The sequence below is a fragment of the Siniperca chuatsi genome, linkage group LG18, assembly GCF_020085105.1.
Source record: "Siniperca chuatsi isolate FFG_IHB_CAS linkage group LG18, ASM2008510v1, whole genome shotgun sequence".
Lineage (NCBI taxonomy): Eukaryota > Metazoa > Chordata > Actinopteri > Centrarchiformes > Sinipercidae > Siniperca > Siniperca chuatsi.
In genome coordinates, this window is record NC_058059.1 from 9,188,290 (window position 1) to 9,201,075 (window position 12,786).

Sequence of the window (12,786 nt, forward strand, 5' to 3'; positions counted from 1 at the left end):
ATTGAATTTGATCTAGATGTAAGTACCAGCAATTTTAATCTTCTCATCTAACTCTGCAAGAAAGCGAACAAGCATATTTCCCTAAATATCTGAGTATGATTTTGATGTTTCTTTTGTTTCTGACAAGATCGTACTCATTCTATGGAGGAAAATGTTTTCTAGATGAAATTCCGAGTTTAAAACAAAGTCATCTGTCATCTGTTTCCATGAGTCTTTGTTTGCTTGGAGATGTGGAAAATAATCCTTTTGTTTTTGGGACCAATGACTTTCAGGGTGGATTGTCATAATGTCATGCAATCACACATCACAGTGTGAATCATCCAGTTATGAATACTAAATTGTTCTGCTGTTCTCTATGCTTTTTCTTCTGCAGTGCGGGCTATGATGCTGTCCTGGACAGAAATGTAGCCATCAAGAAGCTGAGCAGACCCTTCCAGAACCAGACCCATGCCAAGAGGGCATACCGGGAGTTGGTGCTCATGAAATGTGTCAATCACAAAAATGTAAGTGACTCAGCTGAGGGGTAACAGTGGTAGGAAGGAATGCAGAAAGAAGGAAAATGTATCCATTGTCAGTTTTAAGCTATACCCCAGTCCGTGTCTATTTTTGGTTCTCGATAAATCCCTTCGCTACAAAACAGAGACGAGCGACTGCAATGTTGTGGCTCTGCTAAATTCCATGCCTCCAGAAATGTACCAAACTGGCAGGAGAGTGAAACAGAGAGCACTTCAAGGCATTAATGTAATCTCCAGTGCCGCAGTTTGTGCTCTTTTCTTCTCCGTCTCTTTTTCCTCTCCTCCACATTTATCCCCACTCTTTTGTTCTAACTCACTTCTTCGGTTTACTCTGTCTCTCGCTCAGCAGTGTCCTTCATCAGGGTCATTACCAACTTGAATCCCCGTCCCTTGCTGTAACTCTGAATTTGTGTGTATATTTAACTAGCCATATGTTGATCCTTTCCATGCTCTTCTCTCTTTCAGATTATCAGTTTATTAAATGTCTTCACACCACAGAAATCATTAGAGGAATTCCAGGATGTGTGAGTATAGTAAAATCTTCATGCGTAATTACTTTTCCATGAAAAATATTAATTTAGCTCATGTAACAGGCAAAGAAAAGCTAGTCAATAACTCAATCATACCTTTCAGGTACCTAGTGATGGAACTGATGGATGCCAACTTGTGCCAGGTGATTCAGATGGAGCTTGACCACGAGAGAATGTCCTACCTGCTCTACCAGATGCTGTGTGGTATCAAACATCTGCACTCAGCTGGCATTATTCACAGGGTAGGAAAGCAAGACACCTCAATTTTCTTGTTTAACTACTGAATATCGTTTGGGTTATGGGTTTTATCTTTTGGGATAGCAATTTACAGTCTAACATCAGTAGACTTGCCATAAACCTTGACATACCCTTGGTCACCCATTTGGCGATCCACGTGGCACAGAGGAAACATTGCAGTGACCAGGGTTCATGACCGATCATGTCCTTGTCAATGCACCAGCAGATTTGACTAGTTTGGCCAGACCACCTACATGAAGGGAAATAGGATCGAGGGGATATAGCATGTGTTACATCTTCCCAGTGAAGCTCCTCGCCGGCAGGTCAAATGGAGGAAGCACATGGCCCTTTACAATCACCCCAGGTCAACAGTGGGAATTAGCAGAGACATTGCCACAGTGCACGGGTAAATGGCAAATCCAGATTGGCAAGAAAACGTAATCATTACTTTAAAACTGTTTCACAGTTTCAGGTAGTTTTGATTAAAATAAAAAATTTAACTAACACAGGCAGGTATTGAAACTTAAAACAAAGATTTGACATTTTTGACATTCGCTTTCTAGAAGAGAGTTAGATGAGAAGATTGATACCTCTTTCATGTCTTTACAGTAGATATGTAGCTAGATCCAGCAGTCTGTTAGCTTATCTTAGCATAAAGACTGGAAACAGAAGAAAACAGCTAGCTGGCTCTGTTAAAGCTCAGCCTAAAAATTGTCCTGCACACTCCTTGTAAAATGCCAAATTGTTGTTTTTACACTTTGTTTTTTGTATGGATTGCACAAACGATATATAACGTGTTAATTATTGAGCCTTAGAGGTGCTGGTAGGTGTATTTTGTTACCTCTGGAAAGAGCCAGGCTAGCTGTTCCTCCTGTTTCCAGTCTTTGTGCTAAGCTAAGCTAACAGTACAGTATTTAACGGCCACATAACTTGAAGCAAATAAGCGCATTTCCCAAAACGTCAAACTATTCCTTTAAAAAGAAGAAAAGAAGGTTTGTAAATTACCTAAATATGCACAGTTTCTCATGCAAGTCTTTTCTCATCTCCAGGACCTCAAACCAAGCAATATAGTGGTGAAGTCAGACTGCACCCTGAAGATCCTGGACTTTGGTCTGGCCAGGACTGCAGGCACCAGCTTCATGATGACCCCTTATGTGGTGACTAGATACTACAGAGCCCCAGAGGTTATCCTGGGCATGGGATACAAAGAGAATGGTGAGAATTCATGATAATTCAGTGCGATTAAATCTTGCATGGAAGATGAAATTCAGACATATTTAAAGGATAACACTTGAGTCATTCTATTTTTTGCTCTCTTTATTAATGCACACAAAAAGTCTAACACCCGCTGATGAATATGCCACAGTCAATTATAACAGCTCACAGATATTGATAAGTGTATGTATAGCAGTATTTGCTACAATGGTGTATCACTAAATGAGTTTATTGGAGCTATTTTTTCCCCAAAACTGCACTCTTTCTTGTGGTGGCAGTGAAGAGGGGAGCCAACATCTACCTGTAGCCAGTACTAAAACTTGATTCAACTGTGCTACAGTCATTTTAAGAAGTGAATTACCTTATAGCAGCAGTATGTCTATGTGAGTCGTATGTAATGTATTTTTAAACCAGTGGGACGCAATGACTTACCTGCAGTAGAACAGAGAGCAGGAGCTTCTGACTGTAGCAAAAAATGTAATTGTCCGTGTTTTCATGGGCATTAATGGTGAGGGAAAAAAAAGATAAAATTACATGTGGCATTATCTGTGAAACCTAACAAACAACTCTTTGAGTTGCACTTTGCAAATAAACTAAAGTGAATTGAAGTGATGGAGGCATGAGTCACTGATTAAAAGCCCCCAGAACATCAGACATGAGATTGAATGCCAGCCTAAGCTATGACTCAGTAGCCATATTCCTCCCATGGATAGAAGCCTGTAGGCTCCAAGGCTTTGAATTTCCTGTTGCTAGTTAGCCCTTCTAAGGCTTTGCTTTTCTCTTTTTTGCTCTTCCTCTGCTGTCTATATCTGTATTTCATTCTAATTTATCTCCATGCAACATGCTCCTTGCGAATTATTTCTCCCTCACTAAATAACAGCTAGTTTCTAATCACTGTTGCTTCTCCCAGAAAGCTTGGAGTGTCTAACACTAACCTTAGTCTTCCTCTCTTTCCTTTTGCTCCCTCTTCGTCTCACTGTCACCTCTATGCGTGCAGTGGATATATGGTCGGTGGGGTGCATAATGGGAGAAATGGTGCGCCACAAAATCCTCTTCCCTGGGCGGGACTGTATCCTTGTCCGACAGCGACGTTATCTGATGGTAACATTATTTTTGTTTATAGGTTTATGTCTGCTGTATATAAAATGAAGAATAAAATTCTTTGTTTTAAATACTGCCATCCATGTTGGGTTTCAACATGGATGATGGGTTTCAAGTGTCTGACTCAAGACAGATTCAACTGCCTTTTAAAACATTCTTAGAATCAAGTGCTTGGAGAGTTTGGAATTAATGAAATAGTAGCTACAAACATTTTGTCCATTATTCCTTTAAAAAATGTAAATGTTTAATTCATACAGTAATAGCCATAACGTACCTTTCACATGGTATTTTGGTAAATTTTTACTTTAGTTCCATCATTTTACATTTCTTAGTTACATTTACTTTGAAGATTACTCTGTGCCTGGCCTGATGTTCTCTGTATGTTACTGAGGTGAACTAAACCACACTCACATCTGGCTGTCTTTATAACACATTTCCTTATCAATTCCAACTGATCTTCTTTTAACACTTTTAATTTAACCTGCAATAACCTAATACAATAAGCATCTTAAGTCAGTATGTCTGAATCTTAAACTTTTTTCAGTCTAATATTTTGGCAAGAGGAAGCTCTCTCTGTCTCTGAATATTTAAGTGTGTGCTATTTGTTGTATTGAGAGTGCTTCCTGGTGTGTTCTCCTGCAGTGAGGGGGCTGTAGTTGCATCCCTGAGATGACTTCTTTCAGAAGGATGGATTTAGATAAATAGTCCCCATGCTGAGTTTGTGTTCATGTGTGCACACGTGAAGTACATCTTGCCATCTGAGGGTGCCCACATATGTGAGTCAGACATAGTTATTTAGCATTCAGTGAATTAATAATGAATGATTAATGTATTCATTTTGAGAATCTGTTAATAGCAGCTTAGCTGAACTCACTTGGAAGTGTGAGGAAAATTCAAAGGTTAAAGGTGTAGACCGTTGGCATGTTAGCGTCTAATTAAAAAAATTAGACAGCTGCCATGATGGAGACGTATTAAAACCAGGATGTTGCAAAGTAGAAATTATTTATGTGTTAAAGGATAAGTATTGTCTGTGTAGCCAAAGCCTGATATAGCTAAATCGTTAGTGCCATAGAACTCCACTGTTGTCCAAAAGCTATTAAAAACACATGAATGAGCCACACCATTGTACTGGGTGACACATTCCTTCTTTATGATGAACATGGGTATTGTAGTTCATTTTGAGTCAGTCCCACATACACCATCCTGCTGCTGCTGCTAACTACTCACAAGCTCACAAAATCCCTAGTTGAAAATAATAGTCTTCATCAAATGCACTATTTACTCCAGTTTGAGTAACACCTCTTAAAAACGACACTGTCCAGACTTGTGACACGTTTTTGAAGATTTACGTGTTCAGTAGGAACTGGGAGCCACAGACTCGGTCAGAAAGTATTGTCATGTTATGGACTAACGCATTGTTGGTTTTGGTCTTTTTATGGGATTTGTTGACAATAACAAAAATATAACGTATCGCCAGCATCATCCTTTAAACTTTTTACTGTAAGCTTTTTAGAGGCAGATAAGCAGTGAGAAGTGCTAGTGCTCTGGTCTCTGCTCTGGTCTCTGCATCCCTGAACATGCAGTCCCTGAAAGATTAATGCACTGGAGAACTAGAAAACCCCTGCAATGAGCTCGACAATATCTCTCTCCTTCTCGCTCTGCTCTCATAACGACCTGAAATTCTTAGCATCTAACACTCCATCCTTCCTTACTGTAGATCAATGAACTTTAGTCATGCACACTTGTGTTAATCTTCTGTTTATAGATCAGTTCAGGCAGACAGGTACCCTGTTGTTGCTAATCTTAATTTACTTCATAGCCTTTTCGACCTTAAGTATTGACCTGACTGAGGTTATCTGCACCTGCCTGAGTGTCTGTCAAATGATGATATAGGACAGCAGTCTACATACACAGGTCACTGCACCGTGAGCCTCAGGGTGATCGGGTGCTTGATGGCCATTTAGTACAGCAGAGTGTTAAATAAGTGGCTATGGAGTGATGGCAAGGGAAGTGAAGTATATCTATTTTGTTTGTGGCTTACATGTGGCATAAATATAGACAGGTAATTACTGGCAAAATGCACAGCTATGCGATATTGTCTTGTTGCAGAAGTAGCATAGTATTACTTAATTTTAGGAATGTATCACACCTTATTTGTTATTCATTTATAAAGTGCCAAGTCACAGTGAAACGGAAGTGAGAGCATCTTTAGCTTCAGTAATGTGACATATTCCTAGTGAAAATGGATTTGGATTTGGTCGGGTTTAGTTACGCAAGGGATTTAAATCACATCCCACACAAGTTGTTAGATCTAGAGGAGGATAAGGGTGAAATGATAGATTAGACCTGTAATGTAAACAGAAATGTAAGCAAAGTTTTTTGCCTGCAGAAATACAAACACACGCCTCCTACTAATATATCGCTCTGCTTGCTACCAAGCTAGCTACGTATGCAGTCTATGCTAGCTACCCACAAGCTAATTGTCAAGTAGGCTAATGGGCAGAGTTAGCTAGCCCCAAATCACCAAGAGGGTGCAGCTGCAGAGGAAACGGAAGAGAGTAGGGTCCCTTTAGGTGAAATGCATCACTTCCTTTTCTACCACAAAAGAAGAAAATAGGAAAAAAAAATTATTAAAAAATAAAATTAAAGCAAATAGGCTACTACTTTTCCTTTTAACTCCTTTTCGCTCTGAATGAGAGGGTAATAGTGCCCTCTGTGTAAAAAAATTGCTATAAATGAAATAAAAAACCAAGAAAGGCACACAAAGAGCCACACAGAGTGAAACGTTCAGGTATTCAGTCTTTTATAAAGATGTTTTGTAACTAGCTAAAATTAGCATTTTAACATTAGCAAAGTGTGGCAAAACTATCCAACTTTATGCTAACATTAAACATTATCAGTTAATGTGCTGTTAAAGATTAGCTTGTTGTATATAATGATTTTGTGTTTGTCAATTAAGTAACTGTACTGTTTATCCTGAGCGGGAAAATATTGGAAAATATGTTTTTTGATTTCCATAATTACATTTTATGTATGTTCAGAAGGCAGTAGGAGCACACATAATTCAAAAGAATCAAACACTGTCACTAGCAACACAAGAGAGGTTTATGTTTTCAGTTTTATTTCAGAGGATATATTATATTACAGTCTTTTTCACATGGTTTTATATATAGCTTCAACCAACAGGCTAACATCACCTGCAATTTATGTTTGTATTTTTTAGGTAATTTATCATGTATTTCTTTCATAGCTAGCACACAACAAGAAAGAATTCTAAGTTAGTTTTTTACCTGACAAAAAACATTACATTAATACTACATAAAGTCTTGAGCAGAGAAACGTGACTGTTTTCTGGTAAAATAAAATGATAATAATAAAAAAAAAGAAAAATGAAAAAAACAACCCTCATGTATAGGGAAGTGATCGCATATATTGGGACCCTACTCTCTTCCCATTGGTTTGCAGACCTGGGGTCCGCAGTTCTCCAAATCACATTTGATGGGATACATTTATGTAACCCCACCTGAGTTCAAGATGAGTCATCAAAAATATTATCAGGTTTTACAGTAAAGGAAAGAGAGGGTTTTTTACACATATTTCGCAAAAATTAACAAATATAGGCTTAGAACATGTATTTATATGTACTTATATATAAGTAATTTAGGAGGTAGAAGTGTTAAGTGATTTTTGATAAATGTTGGTAATGCGAGTGTGTGTGTGCATGTGTGTGTGCTTGTGTGACCCTAGTGGACATGTGGTCAGTCGGCTGCATCTTTGGAGAGGTGATAAGAGGGACAGTGCTGTTCCCTGGGACTGACCGTATCCTTCTGACCTCTCAGACCCTCACTCTGTTTCACATGTAAACCTCAATATTGTAGAAACCCCACAGCATTTTCTTGAGAGCAGTTTCGTTCAGGTGCACGAAGCCCTGTTTCAAGACCTGAATAACTCCAAACACAGTGGAGCGTCATGCATTTTGGCACTGACACACTGTGGAAAAACACCTCAAGCTGTCTGAGCGAATCCAACAACTTGCCAAAGAGCCATGGATAAGAACCTTAGTGGGTGAAAAAAAAAATGCCTGACTGAGCACTGGGTGGATCATGGCCAATGTGCAATGGAGACAAAAAGGAGGTGGAAGTGTGTAGCGTTCCAGCAAGATGAAGTAATGGGGATCTCTGGTGGCCCTGGCAGCTAACTTCCTCAACTGGCACCCTCTGTGAGAACACTGAGAGGGGAGGGGTTCATTCAGAGTGTGTGGAGGGGTAAGAGAGGAAATATTTGTTGCCAGCAGGGAGGGGAAACACAAGCTGACACACCCCACAACCATGTTTGCACACACAAACACAACCACATGTACATTTTACAGGTCTATTGTTAATTTAAAACTCATATATTTTCGCCAGGAGGCTCATCAGCACGTCTGTTCCTGCTTGTTAGGTAAGCATTGCAAAGGGAATGTACAGTAGGCATGTCATGTATTTTAAACAGATATCAAGGCAAAATGAATGTGTCATATGGAACAAGGGATCACTTGAGATCTATTTGAGTCCCAGGAAGCCAAAAAATAATAATAATTCCCACAAAACTGGTAGTTTTTGATGAAAGGGAAAGTCATATAAGGGACAGAGAAAGTGAAAAGAAAAGCTTAAATACATTTAAAAAGAGATGTATTAATAGAACTTCGTATACACACATAAAATGATTTTTTGTCATTTATTGGCGGAATATTGATCGGATGCATATTGAGGCCCATAATTCTCAAAATGATCTTATTTCACTTAAAGAGAAAAACTTCTACCTTTTGTCATTTCTCATGGATGCTTAGATGGGACTTAGCTGTTTGAGATCAGAAATACTTTAAGTAACTTAGTGAGACTTGGTGATCATGCTTTTTAGCACTCCACCTATTTGTATCCTTGGTCATTATACTCTAACAGACCCAGTTCTTAATTTATTTTAATTAATTTTATTTGGTCTCACAACCTCCATTATCATTAGTACAACCTTTTATGAGTAAATCAAAAGACAAGTTGTTTTTTTTGTTTTTTTTTACTTGTCTTAAATACACATAATATTGTGTGGGAGTAGTACCTGAGTGGAGGCATACAGGATGCTGCATAGTCCATGTGTGTTTCCCTTAATCCTGACCCACCACACCAGACATCGACCAGTGGAACAAGGTGATTGAGCAGCTGGGCACACCCTCACCAGAGTTCATGAAGAAGCTTCAGCCCACAGTGAGGAACTATGTCGAGAACCGGCCAAAGTATGCAGGCCTCACCTTTCCCAAGCTCTTCCCTGACTGCCTTTTCCCTGCTGACTCTGAGCACAACAAACTCAAAGGTGAGAACTTGAACTGTCTGAATGAACTGTTTTTTAGCCATTTTATCAGACTGCAGTGACGTGTTTGTGAGGTATTGTCATGCATGTAATTGTCCACTGTCTATGTGTCCTCCATTTTATTGATTGATTATTTGAATTTAAAACCTTTGCACGTCTATATAGACAGACACACATAATGTCCCTGTGGTGCGATTCTGTAGTGTAGAGCTCTGCAGTATTAACAGGATGATCTCACAAAAAAGTAATTACCCACACCGTAAAATCACTCATAGGATTTTTTTTTATGCCAACATCTTTGTTAACTACAGAAGCACTGAAACATAAGGTGTATAAAATTACAGTTTATCTCTCAAATTACACACAAGATAATCATGTGAGAGATAAAGTTATATTTTAGCAAGGCAACTGTAAAAACAAGTTTTTTACAACTCACACCACACATGACTGAGTACCGAGGAGGTGCCATTAAAATCATAATGCCTGCTATAAATCATAACAGAAATATGATGTTTGTCCAATAAATGTTTCAATAAAATATATAGCCAGTCTTTGAGCAGTTTTGACTACCTCTGATTCATAGCACTTGATACTAGTTTGTCGAATACTGAATGCCTGCAAAACTAATGACATTCCCATCAGCCTCAGCTGTACTTTGTGTTTAGTGCTAATTAGCAAATGTTAGCATGCTAACACTCTAAACTAAGATGTAGAACATCACAAACATTATACCTGCTAAACTCTTTGTGAGCATGTTTGTTTGCTAATGTTAGCATGTAGCTCAAAGCACCGCTGTGCCTAAGTACAGTCTCAAACAGCAGCTAGCGTGGCTGTGGACTCTTAGTTTTGTTTGTTCATATATAGGAAATAAAACTTTTGTTTTGGTCAACTTTTACCTCAAAAGACATTTATTTTACATTTTGCCTTTGGACCTCCACATTAAACTGAAATGTGTTAGCTAAAGTGTATTTTCTGAACCCCATTCTGTGAGCTTTGGTGAATTCAATCTATTCTAATGCAAAAGGTTAACCAAGACATAATTTCTTATCCCTGTCTCAGTTGCGAAGTGCAATCTCTCTTCCCAGTATTTTAAAAAGTGGAAATTCCCTCCAATGAGATATAGCAAAATATGCTTTTTCTGTTGCCCTGCTCCTACATCAAAGCTCCTGTCTGGTAAAATGATCATGAATCACTTTCGTATTCCGGCTGCTTCCTGCTGGATTGACAGTGTTAAAGGAGATACACCTAGAGAGAGAGAGAGAGAGAGAGAGAGTGGGAGGGTGTGAGACCAGGTTGAAGTGCTGCTGTTTTGTATGTTTTGTACTGTGCGCGGTAGGAACTGAGGCAGATATCCTTTGGGCTTTGGTATTTTTGAACTGAAGGAGGAAGAGACACATAGACAGTACTGTTGGATAGAGAGACGGGAAGAAAGATAGATTAGGAATAAGGAAAGGTGGAAGGAGAGCGATAGAGGAGTCGTCTTACAGATTTACCATCCTTTTGTTATTGACTGATTGATGCTGAGGCAGAACGCAGAGGGTGCGCCTGGCTCATCTGTCCATCTCTGTCCTCAGTTCAGTTTCTTCAGTCCTTTGCTGCTGTAGAGCTATTTATAGTGGGGTCAGTGTCTATAGGAAAGGGATGGTGTGTGGTTGAAGGGTTCTCGATTTCAGATCAGTCCAACGGGGCCTGAGGGTAGAGAGACTGAGCGACTGCTGATGCTGATGGCATTTTTGTATGTTGTGAAGCCAAATGCTTAAAAAAAAAATACAGCGCTTTCAAAATACTTGATGCCCTTATAAAACTACATTTAGAAAGACACCAATGGGAGCAGGTCATTTCTAAGATTTCATAAATTATTTCAGACCAAGTTAACTGAATCAGACTGTAAGAAATAGCAACAAGACCTACATTTTGCATTAATCAGAGATACGAATATGGGACAGAATCTTGAATTTCAATTAGATCAAAAAGGAAGAGATATCTGCATGGCTGATAAAGTATTGCAGAATCATCTTCACTACATACATGTTATCAATTTTGCCCACATAATTCACAATAACAAATAGTCAAAATACTCTTTTCTAAAGCTCCCGCTCTGAAAACGTCTGTTTATTTGCTAATCCACATGTGATTGAGGCTTTGTGAGAATCTGTTGTTTATTATTCTCTTTAGTCCCTGACATCTCTCTCTTCCTCCCTTTCTGCCTTATTGTGTTTCACTTTCCCTTTGGCATATTAGTGGCACAGAGGAATATTTTCTTGCCTCATGATCTCAACCAGATGTTTTTTTTTCAAACCACAGCTAGCCAGGCCAGAGACCTGCTGTCAAAGATGCTGATCATCGACCCCGCTAAACGGATATCGGTGGACGAGGCCTTACAGCACCCCTACATCAACGTGTGGTATGATCCAGCTGAGGTGGAGGCGGTGAGTAGGCAGAGCAGTGAATTGATTACTATCCCAAGCGCAGTCCTCTCCCCCTGTCTTTGAATGGTCAGCACTGTTTACTTTGCATTCGTTGTGGTGTACAAAAAATAATGATGATGACTCCCCTCATTTTATTTTTGTTTTTTAAACAAAATCAATTATAGTGATTTACAACACAACTACAGTATGTTCTGTATCAGTGAAAATTGCTGCATCAGTACATTTATGATTGTGTTTAAAATTTTTGGTTCACATCTCATTTTCATTTTTCTCTCACTTATGGTTTTATACTTTATATCTGAGTTCTGAACTTTAATAGTTTTTTAGATTTAGTAAAATAACCCCCAATTTTTGCTACTCCTTTAGATAAAGAAAGTCACCTTTTGCTGCTATTTATAAAAGACTGACTGGTTCTGTTTTTTTACTGTAAGAGTGGTGGTGTTTCTGGTTGATTTGGTGAAGTCTAATTTCTTATTTCACTTCATCAGTTCCTCATTAGTATGAGGTGACAGTGAGATTGGGAAAAAGCCATCTGCAGCTCCATAAAGTTGTACAGATACCACTTCTACTTGCAGCAATACACTAGTGCATGACCAGCTGATGAATTTCAGCGTTACTCTTTGCTACGTGAAATGTCCTGCTGGTTAGTAGTAGCTTTTGTAAAGATGCCACATGACACACCTCCATTGCAGTTATTAATCATTTTTAGAGGATTTCATGACTGTGCACTTGTCTAAGTTGTCGAATTGTTGATGGTTTTAATGATATTGTTGTTAGAGTTGATGTGGTATGTATGATATGGCATTTCAACACATTTTCTGCTGTTTTCCCTTTCTCTAATGTCATCTCATGCTGATGAAGGCCAGAGATCTCATCCAAATATCCATGGTAAATAACAACCGCCCTGCATCAAAGAAAATTATTCAATGGGACCTTTGTTTATAAAGATTGTAGATTAAAGGAGACGCTTGGACATATTTGGGTCAGCACTGTCAATCATTAATCATGATTAAAAAAGAATCATAATATACATATTATCGAGAACAGAATACAATCTGCATATGGCATTGTTCTAAAATGTCATCATTGGAATGAAGAGGCTTTATTGTAGTGTGTAGAAGAGGTGCAGCTATGCTTGTGTGCAAATCCACACGGCTGCATATAAACCATCTTTAGGATGGTAAGAAGCTGAGATGTGATAACACCTGTACTAGGAAATTTATTTGATAAGTCCTTGTTTGAGGAAACCCCCTCACTTCTGTCTTGCTGTAGCTGCTGAAAGCTGACCTGTAACTGTCCCTCCAAGGTCATATCAGAGAGTTTTATGGGTGGTCCTGTCACCTGCAGTGAGATTATGGTGTCAGAGTCTGGGGCAGGATCACTATGAATGAGTGATAAGGAGGGTTGACTGGGTGC

The 12,786-nt window shown here is 38.9% G+C and overlaps 1 protein-coding gene across 9 annotated transcripts in view; it reads left to right on the forward strand.

Moving 5' to 3' along the window:
* The window catches only part of mapk10 (mitogen-activated protein kinase 10), a 38,527-nt gene that overhangs the window by 17,273 nt on the left and 8,468 nt on the right, over positions 1 to 12,786 (forward strand). For 6 of the 9 annotated variants that reach the window (XM_044174428.1, XM_044174431.1, XM_044174430.1 and 3 more), the window contains exons 4-11: positions 374 to 503; positions 981 to 1,039; positions 1,149 to 1,287; positions 2,332 to 2,497; positions 3,495 to 3,566; positions 8,762 to 8,944; positions 11,246 to 11,370; positions 12,232 to 12,258. In XM_044174428.1, the coding sequence (XP_044030363.1) occupies positions 374 to 503; positions 981 to 1,039; positions 1,149 to 1,287; positions 2,332 to 2,497; positions 3,495 to 3,566; positions 8,762 to 8,944; positions 11,246 to 11,370; positions 12,232 to 12,258 (901 nt within the window). Of the gene's footprint in view, positions 1 to 373; positions 504 to 980; positions 1,040 to 1,148; positions 1,288 to 2,331; positions 2,498 to 3,494; positions 3,567 to 7,345; positions 7,418 to 8,761; positions 8,945 to 11,245; positions 11,371 to 12,231; positions 12,259 to 12,786 lie in introns of all 9 variants that reach the window. The other 3 variants (XM_044174423.1, XM_044174425.1, XM_044174424.1) reach the window with 3 other exon arrangements.